This window comes from Poecile atricapillus, unplaced genomic scaffold (assembly GCF_030490865.1).
Source record: "Poecile atricapillus isolate bPoeAtr1 unplaced genomic scaffold, bPoeAtr1.hap1 scaffold_148, whole genome shotgun sequence".
Lineage (NCBI taxonomy): Eukaryota > Metazoa > Chordata > Aves > Passeriformes > Paridae > Poecile > Poecile atricapillus.
Genome location: NW_026709008.1, coordinates 1 through 18,984, shown reverse-complemented (window position 1 = coordinate 18,984; position 18,984 = coordinate 1). Strand labels below are relative to the sequence as shown.

General features: G+C 45.3%; 1 protein-coding gene across 2 annotated transcripts in view; it reads right to left on the bottom strand.

Moving 5' to 3' along the window:
* LOC131574207 (echinoderm microtubule-associated protein-like 6) overlaps nt 1–12,654 on the bottom strand; it is an 85,193-nt gene extending 72,539 nt beyond the window's left edge. For both annotated transcript variants that reach the window (XM_058828628.1, XM_058828629.1), the window contains exon 1: nt 12,101–12,654. In XM_058828628.1, coding sequence (XP_058684611.1) covers nt 12,101–12,297 — 197 coding nt within the window. In that variant the 5' untranslated portion in view covers nt 12,298–12,654. The remainder of the gene's footprint in view (nt 1–12,100) is intronic.
* Nucleotides 12,655–18,984: the final 6,330 nt, after the last annotated feature.

The window sequence follows — 18,984 nt, the reverse complement described above, 5'->3', positions numbered from 1 at the left end:
GCAGAAGGGTAAGAATGGAACAAGCAAAGAAACAAAAAAGGATGGAAAAACAGAATGAAGAGGAAATAAGACAGTGAGGAAACTTCCCATATATTAGTCTGAGAATGTCTCAGATTTAGAGAGACTGAGGCAGCCTTTAGGGGGGTGACTGTGTGGTCATGGTGAAGAGCAGATTCCAGCAGATGAGTGGGAGTTTAATTGATAACTCTGAAGTCATCTCCCTGAAGGCTGGTGAGAAGCACTCATCTTTATTCACTCTGTCAGCAGGGCCTTCTTGTTACAACAATGTAAGAAATATAAATAAAATCAATTTGAGAAAAAAGGAAAAAATATTCAATCAAACAAAGCATAATCTAAAATACAAATGAGGATTCTAATTAAGAAAAATAAAGCTTATGTTCTGAATGTATGAGATGCTGCCAAATTTTTCTATGAACCAAATTCTTCAGGCTTTTTGCCGGTATCTGAAAGAGCTGATCAAAACCACATGCTTACATTTTCAAGGTAAGACAGGTGCAATGTGTTGGCACGCTGCATGAACAACCGAGTCTGGGAAGCCCCACATCCATGAGCAATCCAAGAATAAAATGGGAGACCAACCCACCCCAGCTGTCATTCCTTTGGAACCTTCCCATTTGGGGTGGTGGGTGCCAGAGGTACCAGTAAAGCAGTTCTACCTCACTGACTCGAGGGAGCCAGGAGAAAAACTGAAATCCAACATGCTAGAAACAGTATGCTAACATTCCCACAGGAATAACCACTGCAGGACATAACTGAAAATGACATTTGAAATGCCATGGTCTGTCTTCAGAAGAGAGAAATGAAGAGCTAAAAATCCCCAGGACCTCCTGAGCGGAATGCAATGTCTGATGCCTTAAATTCATGCTGACATACAGTAAAGCTCTTCTGTTTTAACATATTTGGGCATGTTGTCCTAAAGCCACAGCCCAAGCCTGAAAGAACAAACCATGGTTGTGGCAATTGCTTTTGTTGGTGAATCTCACCTTTTTTCTTCTTAAATTTCTGTCACATACTAGAGAAAAACCCCTCCTGTCACAATGATAGAGATTATATTTTTTTTACTGGAAACATTTCCTAGGAGCCTAAATTTCTGCCAGCACTCAGAAAAAGCTTAGATGTGCCAATACTGAACAGCTCTACATAGTCCCAGCTGCTTAGCAATTCCAGGTTTAAGTGCAGTCCGTTCATAAATGGAATGAAGGGACATCACTCCCTGCTGCTTCCTCCAGCACAGAAAAGAGGAGGAGAAAGGGGTAATGGTGTGATGACATTTAGTCAACAGTTTATTTGAAAGCCAAAAATATAATTTTTTTATACTTATGCATTACATAATAGTGCATAATAATATAATATTGTAGATATAGATATAGATATAGATATAGATATAGATATAGATATAGATATAGATATAGATATAGATATAGATATAGATATAGATATAGATATAGATATAGATATAGATAGATATATACACACACACAATTTATATGTATTTGTGAGCATACATATGTTTAAAAACCCCAAACACAATCCTGACAATGGCAATGGCTGAGGTGGATCACAGAAACTCCAGCTCTGTTGATAGCAGCCTGTGGCAGCTGCAGCAGATATTCAGTTTTGAGGAGCTCAGGTTGATAAAATTGTTATATCTAATAGGGAAGAAGAAAGCAGAAAAAAATGTGTGCAGGCCACTAAACTGTCATCCTATATAAAGTGACTGCTACCAAACTAAATGACAAGGTAAAAGAACATTTACCCCTAGGCAGTGGGGAGTCCCACAGATTGAAAATGAAAAATAGCAGATACCACGAGGAAAATGTGAAATGCAATACACATTCAAATAACTATTTAATGCAGCAAGAAACAGGGCATTCTGAAGAGCTGAGTTATCTAACAGCAGTATATTCATACCTCATTTAGTCTGTCCTCGGTTGAATCACAAAATACGTGGTTATTCCTAATTTAAATTATCTTATGACCCTTCACCAACAGGCAACAAAAATGCAATTGTGAAGTTATACTGATGTAGACACAAATGCCAAAATATTCCTTCCTCAGACAAATGCATGCTGCTTTCTCAGCTCCCTCACAGGAAAATCATGTTTTATCTCACATAAGGCCAGCTCTCAGAGAACAAGACTCTCTGTTCAGATTTACAATATTCTTAAAATAGGCATTTACAAAAATAAATAGCTGTCACCCATCTCCCATGCACATCTAAGATTTCCTCACATGACTAGTCACACTCGTGTATCCACCAGGCTCTGGAAAGTTAAAGATCCACAGCCTGGTTCCCATCAAAGCAAACAAACAAGCCCTGGAAATTCAAGTATTTTCTAGAAATTTTAGACGTGGAAGGTTAGTTTACTTCCAAGCTTTTAAAATGATCCATCTGTGTAACAGAGCAATTCATATGTTCACACATAAGGCAGTGCCCACAGAGCCATCATCATGGCTGGAAAGCAAATTATGTCTGTGGTAACTCCTCAGAAAGGGAAGAGAAATAGCAAAAAGTGAGCCCAGAGTCTGGGAATTTAGCAAGTTCTCTGAATCAGATAACTTCTCTTCTCTGCTGGCTACAAAATGGGTAGTTGGGGAAAAACATGAAGGGAAAAGGTTCAGAACCTCTATTTAGTGTTATTTTAGGCACCAGACTTGGTAGAGGTTTGAGGAAAGCTGCCCTTACACATGAAATGAATTCAGGTCCTGCCTTTGAGGTCTCAAGGAGCACCACAGCCAGACAATGGAAAGTAACCACACAAAACCTGACACGCTGTTCAAAGCCCACAAGCCACATCCAAATCCACCTCAACAGTAACTTGTCATGTTTATGGGACTGCTTTACAGTCACTTCAAAATGAACTCTTATCAAAAGAGTACGAAATACAGCAGGCTGCAAACAGAAAGTTATACCATGTTGTGAAATTAATGTTTTCCATAAGTAAAACTTCCAGTATTACATTTCTAATTGCAGCAGGATGTCACTGGAAGTGTTCACCAACCTTCCTGTTCTGCTGAAAGACTCATTTTGAAAAGATGCACACAAACTACTTCAGCTTATCTGTCCTTCCTCAGAACCAGCTGCACTAGGATCCCTCCGAATATAAGACCCTCCCTATTATTCAAAACATGTCTTTTAATGCAATATAAAGTTATTAATTATCCAACCAGTTATTAATTTAACCTGTGTTTTAATGGATGTGCAGCCAGTCACAGACACAAACAGGAAAGAGCAGGTGTGAAGTTATGACACCACCAAAATCCACAACATGCTGTATTTAAGGGAGGTTACGATGATCCAAAGAATGCCTTTTAAACTTCTGTTTTGTGAGACTAATACAAGGAGTTATGTAAACAAACATGGAATTATGCCTTTCTATGTCTTTATGTAAGCACTGTGACTCATTTTCTTGCCCATTACTGTTATTTCTCTTTTTCTCTTGGTTTCTCAGCCAACTCTTCAGAGCAGAGATTGGGAACCTGTGCTTTCAGTGAAACCTTGCAGAGCTGGGCTCACCAGAGCCCTTTTTGCTGTATTTTAGGCTCAGTGCTGCAGTGGAGGCTGAAGAGTTTTGTGCCATTATGTAACTGCCTGGCAGCATGTAGCTTCAGGCAGCTATAATCTGGTTTACTGCTTGTCATTTGCTAATACTTGGGGTTTTTCTCTAGATTATGGTATCAGGGATGTCACGGGGGGTTTGCCTTCCCCTTCCCAGCAGGACAGAGACCTTCAGCCGCAGCTGCTGGTGTGGGAAATACAGGACGTTCACTGCCCATGCCAGCCGTGTGCCTCCTCCTGAGCAGCCGGAGGGAGCAGCGCCCCGTGCCCCGGCACACGGAGGGTGGGACTGAGCAGAATCCCGGAGCACAAACCCAGGCTAAGATGCGGGTGGTGCTGCTCCAATAAAATCTGCTAATCGAGTGCATTCAGCGGGGTTGGGCAGACTTCCAGATTTAACCATACCGTGGCAGCCAGCCAGGAGTGGGAAAAAGCAACACACTTGCTCGTGTGCAGGGGCAGAGAAACAGGTCTCTGCATCGCTTCTTTCAGAGCATTAAAATTTACAAGCTATTAAAGAAGGCTTCACATGTCCTTGATAGCAGTTCAGACATCTACTTGCTTCTCTATTCTCCTACATCTTTCCTGAGCAAAATATCCTTTTTCCTTCATTCTTTTCACCCATGCCAGATAAGACAAAAAGATATATCACACCTAATTCTTCAGTGCAAACCTAAGGTGAGAATTACAATGGACAAGCTCTCATGGGAAGGGAGCAGCCAAGAGCCAGTGTGAGGCCTCCTTCTGCCCATTCTGCAAACAAAGCTAAAATGCTAGCTTTCATGATGTATTTTATTTCTCTCTCCATTAAATTTATCTCCTTAAAGGAGAAAAAATAAATAAATTTGAAAATCTGATAGAAGCCATGGGAAAATTAAACATGAAAATGAAATTAACAAAAAACACAAAACCCTACCATCTTGGCTAAATTCTATTTCAAAGGAAGAAATTACTTTAGATCCATTTTCTCAAGATTGCAATTATTTATAAAATTGCTTTTTTTCCACAAAACTATTAGTGTTCTGCCAGGGAGAACCTGAATTTATGAAAAGTGATTTTAAAAAGAATATATTTTTTATAATCTGAACAGTCCTTGCCAGAGAGGAGATAAGATGGAAGAGAGATGAGCCTAAAACAGATGTGTAGATTCCTTTAAAAGGGTGGTTTTCCTCCTCTTAATGGAAGAGAAATAATGGGAACTAGCTCTCTTAATTTATTCATTGCCAAAATTTTCTGTCACAATATGAAATGTCAAATTTTCATTTGAAATGAATTTGAAATATTAATTTGAAGATCTGTGATACAATTATATCACAAACTATATTCCAGAGTCCCATATCCAAAAGAAGGCCCCCAAAATTTTGAATGCATTCTGAATGGCATGATCTGTAATGTAGAAACCAATAGATTAAAGAATGCATTGTGGGAAATAAAAGGAGGAAAATGCCACACACAAAGTTAAAGAAAAGGCAAGTAGCATTTCTTTAACCCCATTATTTAACAACATTAAACAATTAAAAATCTCACCAAGTCTCAAAGAAGAGAATGGGAGTGTGTGTGGCTCTGTTGTGCATCTATTGCAAACGCTCAATTAATTATTACTTATTGACACAATTAATGAATGCTGCCAGACCCACAGAGTTACATTAACCCAACGTGCAGCCAAGCAGGTACTGCAGTATTCCTGTCTGGGATTTGGGTGAGCTGCTTGCTCTAAGTGTCTTTGGTAAAATTCTCTTTTCTGCAACCCCATAGCCCGGGTGCAACTCTTTCAAGCTCAGTTCCAGTATTATCCAGTGAAAGGGCCACCAAGGCAGGAGCTGGGCATGTGTGGAACCAGTAACTCTGGGCTAGATCTCAGCTGTGCCGAGCCTCACGTTTGCACAGCCAGCCCCAGCCCCAGCAGGGCAGGTGGGAGCAGAGGAACAGCTCACTGCAAGGCCACAGCCACACACCCAAGCTAACCACCCAGAGAACTCCCTGGGGAAAGGCAGGGGCATTATTCCCCTCTTGGCAGGGAGGGAGGGGCTGCATTATAGGGGATGCAGCACAGAGATGCCCATCCCAAAGCAGCTCGAAGTCCCCGACAGAACCACACAAACCTCCTCAGTCTGACAAGCATGAGCTTTAAAATAGCTCTTTCAGCTAAAGACAGCTTTCCTAAAGACTCAGTATAATATCCTTCTGGACACTTGTGGCCACTTGCAGATGCCACATATTTTTAAAAACCCAAACAAACCCCCTGTGTAAGTAAAAGGCCAGCACACATGGAACAATCACTGCATCTGCCCAAGACCTGGATTCAGGAACACAACTGCGTATTATAAACTTGTTTTACAGCCAGTAAAAGAGAGCAGTTTCACTGAACAGAATTTCAATTTTTTTTTAAATAAATAATTTCTAAACAGATGAGAATCCCTCAGAATCCTAGAGGGATCAGGAACCTGCTGTAGACCTACTGCTAAAACCTCATTTAAGTGATTTAAGTGCAGCCACACTTGTACATGCTCAGCACTGGTGTGACCAGGGCCAGAGAGCAGGTCCCAGTGGCCTCATCTCTGATCTGCTGTCAGAGAGAAGCCACAGAGAAAGCTCAGCTTTTACCTAATCATAGATTCCATCATTGGGAGAAGCCAAAAGGTCCTTTCAGTTCTTTACAAATAGTGCTCATACACTAGAGAGATGAAAGGAAAAGTTAAAGAAATTGACATTTCACACTTTTTCTGGTCAGACAGCAGCTGACTGTGACCAACCTCCAGTTAAAGGGCTCTTAGGATACAGAAGAGGAAGCCTGGTCTGCCTCGTCAGGGTGAAGGCAAAAGGGCTCCAGCCTTAACTGTACCTACAGCTGTAAAAAACTGAGGGTGTATTTTATTGTCTTTTTTACTACAGTTTGTTTCTAAAATAAACAAAACCTCTTTAAAAAAACCCAGACAATTCTTCTTCAACAGCATGGCTCATCTTGCCCAAAGCTGTTATTTTGCAGTTAATATTTGCAAGTAGTAGGTTACTACCACAGTAAATGACACTTGCAGTATTTACCTTTGCATATGGAAGACAGTTTCTGAGGACAAGAAAACAGATGTTTGGCATGAAGAGATGCCAGATTTTCACATAGGATTATACCTAGCACATTAAAGTCTGCTAAAATAATGGAGGCACTCAAAATTCCCTATAAAAAATCCAGTAAAATCTTTTGGAACAAGGAGTGTTAGGCAGCCAAAATAGCAGGGTTGCTGTATCACTCTGAGAGTAGCCTTTATTTTTTATTTATTATTTTATGTTCTGTTCAAATCACCATAATTTTGGTGTATTTCCATCCATCTGTCACAGAAGAAAGAACAGACTTCACTGCCAGCACCCACAGAAGTTCCAGCAATAAGGTTAAGCATACCAAGGTTCATTGTGCTGCTGGAATGCTTCAAGAAGCTTGACATAAACAAACACTCTGCCTTAAGATCAGGCCTCACTAAACCTTAGAGGTCTGTTCCCAGGCCTTTATAAATACCACCTCTAAAGGGGAATTTAAATTCAACGTGTCTCTTGGACAGCCAGTGCAGACAACTGAATGTTCCTGGGCTAGAAATGCACCTCATGAAAAACAAGCTGATGTTCCGAAGAACTGTCTTTAGGTGGGAAGAAAAGGAGGCATTTTTGCTCTTTACCAAGGTTCCCAAAAACCTGAGCAGCTGGCAAATCAGCAGAAGACCTTTTTACAGACCTCAAATCCCCTCCTACTTTGACACAGAAGCATTCCAATACTTGGAGCTGTGGAATTTTTTTTTTTTTTTTTTTTTTTTTTTAATTTGAAATTGTTAACTAGTATGGAAACATTTTCTGTGAGTTTTTATCCTGGTAAAGAGTGATTACACACAACTACCTGACCATCACTACTCCTGGCCATCTGATATCAAGTTGAAATAAGTAAAAAAATTTCAGAGACTTAACACATAGGAAATGTAAAAAAATGTATTAAAAAATTAGGTTTAGACTGCTCTGGTTAAAGGCTGTGGTTAAATGATGACCATTCTCAACAACATATAGTGGCAAATACCTGCTGGGTTTCTCTCCATTTTTAACTGGTTTAAGTACTTCTAAATCACTTTCAATAAGATACTGTAACTGTGTATTTCAGCACATCTGATGCATTAACACAGATATTTAAGAATCCAATTTATAGCAGCACACACTCTGATAAAGACTTCAAATCTAATCACAGCACAGCACTGGAGTAGAGGCAAAAGAGGCCACTGGAACTTCATGGAATAAACAGCATTTTCCCCAGGTTTTCCAGCATTGAAAGCAAATGAAGCAACAAGCTGATTAGAGGAGTTTTTATGAGGAGTTAATTTCTTTCATATGAAACTCATTTAATAACTTGCTGCCTCAAAACAGTTCCCAAAAGCCTGCCTCACCCAGGTGTGCCATGTCTGTCAGGTCTGGATGGCTTGGTGGGGGCACTGGTGTGGCAGCTGCCAAGAAACAGGGCTGGAATTTCTGATGTTGAAAATCTCTCCTGTGCTCTCCTTAGGTCACTGAATCTCAGCAGCCCTGGGAGGTCACCTCGGGTGCCTGAAGCCCAGGGTTAGCCCAAGCTGCAGAAAGTGCAGCTCCCATGCACTCATGATAAACAATAACCACAGTAACCTCAACACCCCTCTACAACATCTGCTGTCTCCATCCAAATGGTGGCAACTGAACAGAAATTTAAAGTATTTTAGATCTCTTCAAATAAATGTAACCTTCTAAACAGAAATATTATAACACAATATTAAATAAAAAATATTAAAGTGCAATTTAGATCTTCTGTCTATGAAGGTTTTGATTTACATAGCTCTGCCATCAATTTACTAATTCCAAAATTGTATTTACTGTGGTCAGCAATACACAACATTGCTTGAAGCATATTACTCCTTTTTTCCCCACAGCAGCAAGACAAGCAAACCACATCCTGACACATATCCTATCTCCTGAGATGACCCTTGTGGAGAACAAGCCAGGCCTCCCTGGGCTCCCGCAGCCCAGTAAATCCCGTCCCCGCTGGCACGGCCGTGGTTTTAATCTCAATCTGTCAGCACAGAGGCACCCCCCTGCACACTTAGAGTAATATTCTGATAAATCTGATGCTGCTGGTACACTGTGAGCAGCCTTACATAAACAACAGCTCTGGAATCCATGGATAACAGGAGGGCTTTGTAGGTAGTACAGAGACCTGGGAGAGCGAGCAGGCTTGCTGCCTCCCCAGAGACTGCCGTGGAGGCACTCGGGATACAAAACTGCTTTTGTAAACTCATAACATACAAAGTATCAGATTCCACAAGAAACCAGGGTGTATAACAATGTAACATATTCAGGACAACTGTTCACTACTACAGGAATGCTTGGAACTCAAAACCAGAGAGAAGTAACTTTGCCACTCCACCAGAGGAAAAATTCTCCGGGTTAGGAATCTCTGTTAACAAATGACTTCTGCAGAAATAGATAAAATCAGTTGGATTTTAAGTGATAGTGAGAAGTATCTCAACTGGTCATATTTTCATTTTTGCTGTTTGCTGTGGCTTTTACATGCACAATTTGAAGAAAAATTATAGGAAAGAACTGTCTCCATTCAACACTTAACTGAGAGAAAAGAAAGGATTGATCTAACTGATCACTGTTCTACAAGCAATGCAGAACACTGAAGTAAGAAAAGCTGTTCTTTTGAAAGTTTTCAATTGCTGTCAAATCTAATGCTCTGGAGGTTATTCACAAATTCCTCTGCAAATCAGGACTCACTTTAAGGTTAAATCAGTGGTTCAGGATCTCAGGAGGAAGTGCTGGAAGCACAGCACCTGGTGGTGGCATTGCAGAGAAAACGGGACAATTCCAAGCTCCCTTGTTCCTGCTCAGAACATCGACCTTATTAGCAGAGTGCAGAACATTCAGTTCCTGTACAGGCACAACCCGCCTTTCAAATGTGAAGCTTGGGGAAAATGGCATTTCTCCAATACAATGCAATTTAATCCAATACATTCTGGTCTGCTTTAGCCCAAATGAAATTATGTCTAGTTGCATTATTTTGATGCAAAACAAGAGGCAGAACTATTAATCTTGGAGAACATATTAAACATACACACCTGCCCTTTTCACCAAAGACCAATATCCCCACTCATGACTTCAATAAACACTTCAAGGTAACACACAGCATTACTTCAGAGAATCACAGGTTTATCATTGTCTTTTTCAACAAAACACCGTTCTCAAAACCACAAAAAAAAATCACAAAGGGAGATAACAGCAGTCCTTGGAAGAAGATCTTCCCACTTGAAGGTCTCCCAGTCTCAGTGATTCACACTATTTTCCAAAATCCTTTCATTTTTTTTTCTTCAAACAGCGTTTCAAACCTCTTTAGAAATGACAACCTGTTGGACTGCAAATGCACGCCCTGCTGTTTAGAAGCCGGTCTCAGGCAACTAAATCCCAACAAACCCAGAAAAATTGGATAAGTACATTCATCCCATGCATCTCAAATGGATGAGAGCTGTGAAGCTTAAAATGTGAGAATTTAAATTCCCGTATTTATTAGTCATATTAGTGATGACCACACAAGGCAGCATCTACTCTGAAGTACTTACAGCGATGGGATATTACGTCAGTGGGCACAGCAAACCTGGAGTGTCAAGGTGCAAACAACAGAATATTCCAGCAGCATTCTGGATAGCCTGTCCTTCCTTAAACCTGGTGACAGCAACAGCTCTTGGCCACTAAGAGCTGATATGAACTGCTGCTTGGCTTCTGCTCAGGCTTCTGGACCCAAATGTTTCATCCTTTGTGGAAACTACAGTTTTCCACCAGAATTCTGATGGTGCTGCAGATCAGAAACAAAACCCGTCTTTCCAAAGCATGAGTTGGACATTCAGCAAGTCCCTCAAGACACAACTACTTTGAAGACATGGTTCTAGTTTCCTTTAAAGAGCCCAATAGGCAGAAGCAGTGTCAAAGTACAAATACAAGGGATTCATTCTTTCTATCCCAGTTGTACCTTCTAAACATGACACTGCCAAAAGCAGACTCCTAATGTGACAGGTCTTGAAGTAAAAGGTACAGAAGCTGTACAACACATTTAGTTTGGGGAGGGAGGTGCTGTCAAGTATTATAATAATTATTCAAACATAAGCACAGAAGTACACAACCCTTTACTTGGATTACATTTCCTGTTCCAAAGAGTATCAAATTTTATGTCCATACAACAGCCAAAACTTTTAATTTCATGATCCTGCAGATGCCTCTAAAATTCTGACTCTTATCTGAGCAGCCCACTGTCTATTTTCATCAGCCTTTTGGAGCTGATAATACCTTTGGAAGCAAAATAAACTTTGATGCACATGCACTGTACTTGAGGAAATGCTGCTGCTTTAACACATCCCAGAAAGGAGGAGAAGGATGCTACGAGGATGCACAGCAGCCAAAGGCTCTTCCTGGAAAAGTGGATGGCTTTCTGCAAACAAGGATTACATGACAATTGTGTGGTTTGGTTACGGAGTGTCAAAACTCTGGCTTCAGCAGATGCTTCCACAGCACTCCCACACCATGAGTCACCTGGGACTGTTCTGGTTTCACATCATCCAGGAAATGCTTCATTCATGCTGAATTGGGTGAACAGGGAGGGCAGCAGATAGCTGTGCTCAGAGGAGTGGCATCACCAGGCAACATCCTTCATGAGGATATTCTAGGCTCAGATTTCTCTCATCAAGTAGTAGCTACAATAATTCTCTGTTTTACTGATGGAAATTTCTGTATTCTGGACAGATTTTTTAAAGACTACCTTGAACACTGTAAGTGCATTTTTATTTTGTGAGGTGCAGTAAAAAATCAGCATTTCTGTAGGACAAAAACATTAATTAAATCCACTTCTCAGGCAGAATTTGAGAAAAAAACAAGGAACTGGACAGATGAGGAGCAAGACCTGTCCTTCTGTAGCCATCTTGCACCAGCATGCTTGGGATTTTTTGCCTGAAGTGCAAACAGCTGAACTTGATTAGAATTTACATTTTCTGGATGATATTAAACCCAGATTAGTTTTAGCTACGTGTCATGTTTGTGGCACTCTTGTGCTGGGATTTGCTGAGGGCGAGGAGAGCTACACCTGCCTTCTGTACGAGGTCAGAATCGATGAGCTGGGGTCCCAGCTCTGGAAACATCAAGGTACTGGAGCCACGATTTTGCAGCGCTGTTGCACTGAGCTCTTTCCAGTGCTGAAATCAAGTGCTTTGCTTTTGGTGCAGTGCAATAGAAAAACTTAACCTTCCCTCCCTTATTATTGCAACATTTTCAAGCTTTGCTACAAAATAATGATAATCAACAGTATCTACAGATTCAGCTCTCGCAGAGACTGTCGCTAACAAATCCGAGCTGCTCTAAACCGGCAGGTCCAAGCCGAGCTCTAAGAGGCGAGGAGGGGGTATTCTGCCAGCACTACATTCTCCTCCCTTCCCTTTAAACCCCACCCCACCCCACCACCAGAGAAGTCAGCCCCCTTACCTGATAATATCATCGTTGTGCCCGAGGAAGAATTTCTGGCTGTGCTCCCTGGTGTTGTAAACCACGCCGACTCCAGCCACGAAGTACACCACCTCTTTCCCTGCCGTGTAGTACAGGTTGTTGCGGCACTGGTGGCCCCGGTAGCCGTACACCCACTCCAGCCGGAGCTGGCAGCGCGGAGCCGTCCGATCCGCCATGATAACCAGCCCCCTGCCCACCGGCACACACAGCCGAACGCCGGCCCGCCTTCCCCCGGCACGCTCTCCCCTTCCGAACGGCGGCGATCCCCGCCCGCCTGCCGAAGCCTCAGGTGTCCCTTCCGCGCGGGGATGGGGATGGGGATGGGGATGGGGATGGGCAGCGCATCCGCGGATCCGGGCTGCCGCCGCCGCCGCTGCCGCGCTACCGCCGCGCCGCCACCATCATCTGCTGCCGCCGCTGCCCAGGACGAGCCGCCGCCGCTCCGCCGCCGCTGCGCGACCCGGGCAACTTCTCGGGGGCACAAAAACACACCTACATAAGCAGCAGACACGGCTTTTTTTTGATTTCCCAAGGCAAAGTAACTTCTGTGCGTCACCAGCACCACCTGCCAAAGTCTCCCCGCTGCGTCTCCCGTGTTGCACCTTCTTGGCTTCCTGCACAAAGATTGCTGGGCGCTCTTCTTTTTAACATATCTACCCTCGGGGCCAGAGCTGGAAGAGAAGAGAACACAAAACCCGTGCGCTAGAACCGCAGAGTGCACGTGTGTTTAAAACGCAAAGAGATTGCCTGGACGAGGGAGCTCTGCTTGGATGGGGGAACTCTCCTTGCATAGGGGAGCTGTTCTCGGATGGATGCTGTGGCCACTCTGGGTGGTCTGGGGGGCTTCTGAGGCTTTTCAGCAGGATCCAGTGCTGCCAGTCCTCATACAAATCCTCTCTTTCAATATCATCTCATATACAACATCCAACATAAATATGGGAATATTACCCCACCTTTCCTCACCCCCAGCAACCCAATATCATCTCATATACAACATCCAACATAAATATGGGAATATTACCCCACCTTTCCTCACCCCCAGCAACCAAAAACTTCCTTTTTCGAGTCTATAGCAACTGTGTAATTAAGACAATCTTACTTCCCTGTTTTCAGTCACAAAACACTCCCAAGTTATCAAGAGATAGAGGGGACTGAGGTTTGCTTTTTTTTTTCTTTTTTTCTTTTTCTTTTTTTTTCCTTTTCTTTTTTTTTCCCCACCTTTATTTTTTTTTCCCCCACTGTCATCCTTTGGAATGATATTATAAAGAATATATTTCCTCTCTTGCCTTCTGCTTTTCCTAAAGCAGAATTCATATTACCATTATCTGTCGAGCTTGGTTGCTGCATGTTGTTGGTGATAAGACATCCACTGCTTTATAGTATGACTGCACAGGAGCCCAAACCCAGCCCTCAAGAAACTCACTCCAGAAGGCCACAACCGCAGGGAAGAGGATGCAGAGGAGCAGAAGCAAACACCCATTCACAGTGCCCAGCGCCAGACGGACGGGAAGAGGGAATTCCAAGGCTGACGGCCCCTGTACCTTTTCCCACACAACACGCCTCACACCGACCGAGCTGAAGAGCGGCGTGCCGGCACCGCTCGCACACGGGGTCACAGCGCCGGCAGCACTCCCAGGACACGGCAGCGGGACACCCGGCCTCGGGGAATGCGAGCCCCGGAGGCTCGGGAGCCGCCTCCGGCAGGAGCGCCGGCCCCGGGCGGGCGGCGGGGCGGCCGGAGCCCTCACGACGCCAGCCCTGAGGCGGAGCCGCCTTCCCGCCTCACGGGGCTCGCGCGGGCGGCGGCGCGCGGCCCTTCCCGCCCTTCCTCGTGAGGGGGCCCGGCCCTGAGGGGAGCGCCCGGAGCGGCCCAGCCCGGCCCTGCCCCGCAAGGCACACGCAGATTTAGATAAAAAAAAAAAACAAAACAACAACCCGTCTTTCCATCTTTCTGCTTTCCCCGTGTGCAGTAGTCTTCAAAAGTCTCACAAAATACAACCAAATTCGCACTCATATTTTTTAACTCCTTCCCCAGCAGCCGCTCATCACAAGCACCTTGTTTTACCGTAGAATCGTGGAAATCACTGCCCCTCACGAATTCTTCATCCTTTCCCACCTTAATCCCCAATTCTTAATAGCTTTCCCTGGTATTATTCCGTGGAATAACTTCCATGTGATCCCAGCTTTCATTTTATGATTTTTTTTTTGTTAGTTCTCTAATTTACATAATAAAATTAATCAATATGACAGATAGGCTCTTCACCTATCCAATCAGGACAAATAAAAAACTAGTTTCAAGCCTCTGCTGCCGTGGCTGTCACTGCTCTGTGAGTGACAGCAGTCAAGCTGAACTTTGTATTTAACATATAGGAAAATGTATATCCTGCATTTTGGAAAATATATATATATTTTTTTTATGATTATTTTAGCAATTAATTACACTAGTCATGAACAAATACCCCATAAAAACTGCAAAGAAAAACCTTAAACATGTGAAGCAACACAAATTCAGTTTCATTCATTTTCCTATAATCTGTGCTCCCAGGAATTTGGTACATTTTTGATGGTGATGGAATAAATTCAATTAATTTAAGCATGAGCTTTTGTGAATTTTTTTAGCAATTAGGAAAAAAAAAAAGGAATTATTACTTTCCTATTAGGAGCTGTCATGTTGCTGAGAATGTTCCTCAATGCTGCAGCCTGCTGTTCACTGTCAGCACAACATAAATATCCTGGATGCTCTTATGGGCTGGTTTTGGGTGTTAATTCCAGGTTCTGGAGCCCTCATCGTCACAAAGACAATGGAAGGAGCAACACAAGCCCAGACAAAGTGTGAACCTAAGTTAAAAATGGCATTTCTGTTAAAAAAGGATATATTACTTCAGATTTTTTTAAAAAAATATTATATATTCTATATTCTGTCTGAATATACTTCCAATTTCACATAAGTGTAAAAATGAATGTTTTAAAACATACCAAAAAACTTCATGAAAAGAGACATAAAAATTAGCAATAGCAGCAGCATTTTTCCTCCTCATTGTGGCAAGGAGCCCACTGACCAGGAACACATATCCTTTATTTTACTACTTTTTTTTTTAATATGAAATGTAAAAACCAACTAATGTAGACTCTTGGATAAATAGTACCTGAGTGACAGTCAGCACTCTGCCAAAGGGACCATTTGCTGCTGCTGTTGGGTTTTTTGATGGCTTTGAGGTTGGTTTTTTGGGGTTTTTGTCTGGCTGGTTGGTTGGTTTGCTTCTTTAAAGCAAACCTTGTATAGAAGATGCCAGAAAGCACCACATCCCAAATGAACTCCAATCCTCTGTACATCCTCATCCTGCCCACTCTGTACATATCCAAGAGCTGTGATCAACAATGAGCACCGAGGTTTTCCCTCCCAGAAACATCTGTGCTATGTCCTAGATCTCTGCTCCACAAAATAGCCTTTATAACTCCCATTTTTATGGATGAATGTACAGCAGATGCACAGAGATGGCACATTAATTGGCATTTCAAAATTGGTACCTCTTATTTGAGCTGCAGATGCTTTTAAAAATGATATAAAATCCCTAAGAAGTCAGGGGAGGGATCAGAAGCAGGAGCTGTGATCCAGTTCTGTTTATTTGTTGCCTGGCATTACATTAATCCAATCCTGACTGATGCCTCTTGGTGATTTTACAATTTAACTACAAAATCATAACAGGGGAATTGGCTCTAAGCTCTTATTCCCTGTGGGCAGAAATACTGATTTGCATTAATGAAACACTTGGATCCGGCCAGAAACAACATTAGGAAAAAAGGAGAAAATTAAAACCGGAGCCTTTTCCATCCTCATGCTCGTTTTGGAGAGACAAGGCTGGAGGTAAAGTCCTGACCAGCCATGACGGATTGGTTCTGCTGCTGTCCCAGAGCTGTGCAGGAACAGCAGAGGATGAAACCTCCCCATCACAGCTCCACACTCAGACACAGCGGCCCGAGGGCTCCCAGAGCCCCCCTCTCACCGGACACTGCCTCCTTCATCCAGCTGTGGTCTGCCTTTCTGCCATCTCTTCACAGAACCGCAGTGACCAATTTAAAATCAATGTAGAAAACTTGATCTTCCCACAGAACTTCCTTTTTTCCTGTCACAGTGAGGACGGTGGAGTTCCTCACCTTTCCATATCCTGGCTGCCATACTTGACCCAACTTCCCTCATACGATGATTTAGCAGAGACGTGTCTAAATCTTGCCACGTGTTTACATAACTCCTTAGAAATCTGACTTTCAGAGGGAAGAGAACTTTGATCCGAGCTCTTCATTCTCTCGAGGGAGGACCAATAACCCTCGGTGGCAGCGGCTCCGCCGCGGTTCAGCATCTCCCTGGACACAGTGACCTCTCATGGACGATGCCGGCACTCGGTGAGCAAGGGACACTTTTGTCTCAGCTGGGCGTGGGAGGAGAGAGGAACAGCAGCAGCAACAACAGACTTGTAACACGATTCGTGTTAGGCCCAGGTAATTTTTGTCGTTACAAGGTAATGAGCCTCCCCAGCGTCTCATCTAACAGAGTATTGTGCGACATTCCTTACTTTGGAATATAAAGTAAATGATATTTCAGACGCAGAAAAGCGTGTATTCGCACCGCACCGTAGCTGTGGTGTTCAGCACCACCGGGCTGATCAGCTGGGGGGTGGTGCTGAGCAGGGGAGGATCCGGCAGGCACGGACGCACGAAATGCTTTCCTTTCACTGCATTCCATCAGGTGTGGGAGCGGCAAGCAGCCCGGTGGAGGTCTCTGGCCGTGTGTCCTGGGGCTGCCCCGCAGGCGAGGCCCCGGCTCCGCGGCCCGGCCGCTCGGGCTGTGCTGCATTATGACACACTGCGGATGCGCCCACGTGCGGCTCGGCCGGCTCCGCGGCGCCCGCAGCGGCACAGGAGACACGGCAGAGAGACACAGGGCACAGGAGACACAGGGCAGAGAGACACAGGGCAGAGAGACACAGGGCAGAGAGACACAGGGCAGAGAGACACAGGGCACAGGAGACACAGGGCAGAGAGACACAGGGCAGAGAGACACAGGGCAGAGAGACACAGGGCACAGGAGACACAGGGCACAGGAGACACAGGGCACAGGAGACACAGGGCAGAGAGACACAGGGCAGAGAGACACAGGGCAGAGACACAGGGCAGAGAGACACAGGGCACAGGAGACACAGGGCACAGGAGACACGGCAGAGAGACACAGGGCACAGGAGACACAGGGCACAGGAGACACAGGGCACAGGAGACACAGGGCAGAGAGACACAGGGCACAGGAGACACAGGGCACAGGAGACACAGGGCAGAGAGGCACAGGGCACAGGAGACACAGGGCACAGGAGACACGGCAGAGAGACACAGGGCAGAGAGACACAGGGCAGAGAGACACAGGGCAGGGAGACACAGGGCACAGGAGACACAGGGCACAGGAGACACAGGGCACAGGAGACACAGGGCAGAGAGACACGGCAGAGAGACACAGGGCAGAGAGACACAGGGCACAGGAGACACAGGGCAGAGAGACACAGGGCACAGAAGACACAGGGCAGAGAGACACAGGGCACAGGAGACACAGGGCACAGGAGACACAGGGCAGAGAGACACAGGGCACAGGAGACACAGGGCACAGGAGACACAGGGCAGAGAGACACAGGGCAGAGAGACACAGGGCAGAGAGACACGGCACAGGAGACACAGGGCACAGGAGACACAGGGCAGAGAGACACAGGGCAGAGAGACACAGGGCAGAGAGGCACAGGGCACAGGAGACACAGGGCACAGGAGACACGGCAGAGAGACACAGGGCAGAGAGACACAGGGGACAGGAGACACAGGGCACAGGAGACACAGGGCAGAGAGACACAGGGCAGAGAGACACAGGGCACAGGAGACACAGGGCAGAGAGACACAGGGCACAGAAGACACAGGGCAGAGAGACACAGGGCACAGGAGACACAGGGCAGAGAGACACAGGGCAGAGGGGCACAGGGCACAGGAGACACAGGGCAGAGAGACACAGGGCAGAGAGGCACAGGGCACAGGAGACACAGGGCAGAGAGACACAGGGCAGAGAGGCACAGGGCAGAGAGACACAGGGCAGAGAGACACAGGGCACAGGAGACACAGGGCAGAGAGACACATGGCAGAGAGACACAGGGCACAGGAGGCACAGGGCAGAGAGGCACATGGCAGAGAGGCACAGGGCACAGGAGACACAGGGCACAGGAGACAGGGCAGAGAGGTACAGGGCACAGGAGGCACAGGGCACAGGAGGCACAGGGCAGAGAGACACAGGGCAGGGAGGCACGGCACAGGAGACACAGGGCACAGGAGACACAGGGCAGAGAGACACAGGGGACAGGAGACACAGGGCACAGGAGACACAGGGCAGAGAGACACAGGGCAGAGAGGCACAGGGCACAGGAGACACAGGGCAGAGAGACACAGGGCAGAGAGACACATGGCAGAGAGGCACAGGGCAGAGAGACACAGGGCACAGGAGACACAGGGCAGAGAGACACAGGGCAGAGAGGCACAGGGCACAGGAGACACAGGGCAGAGAGACACAGGGCAGAGAGGCACAGGGCAGAGAGACACAGGGCAGAGAGGCACAGGGCAGGGAGACACAGGGCACAGGAGGCACAGGGCACAGGAGACACAGGGCAGAGAGACACAGGGCAGAGAGACACAGGGCACAGGAGACACAGGGCACAGGAGACACAGGGCAGAGAGACACAGGGCACAGGAGACACAGGGCAGAGAGACACAGGGCAGAGAGACACATGGCAGAGAGGCACAGGGCAGAGAGACACAGGGCACAGGAGACACAGGGCAGAGAGACA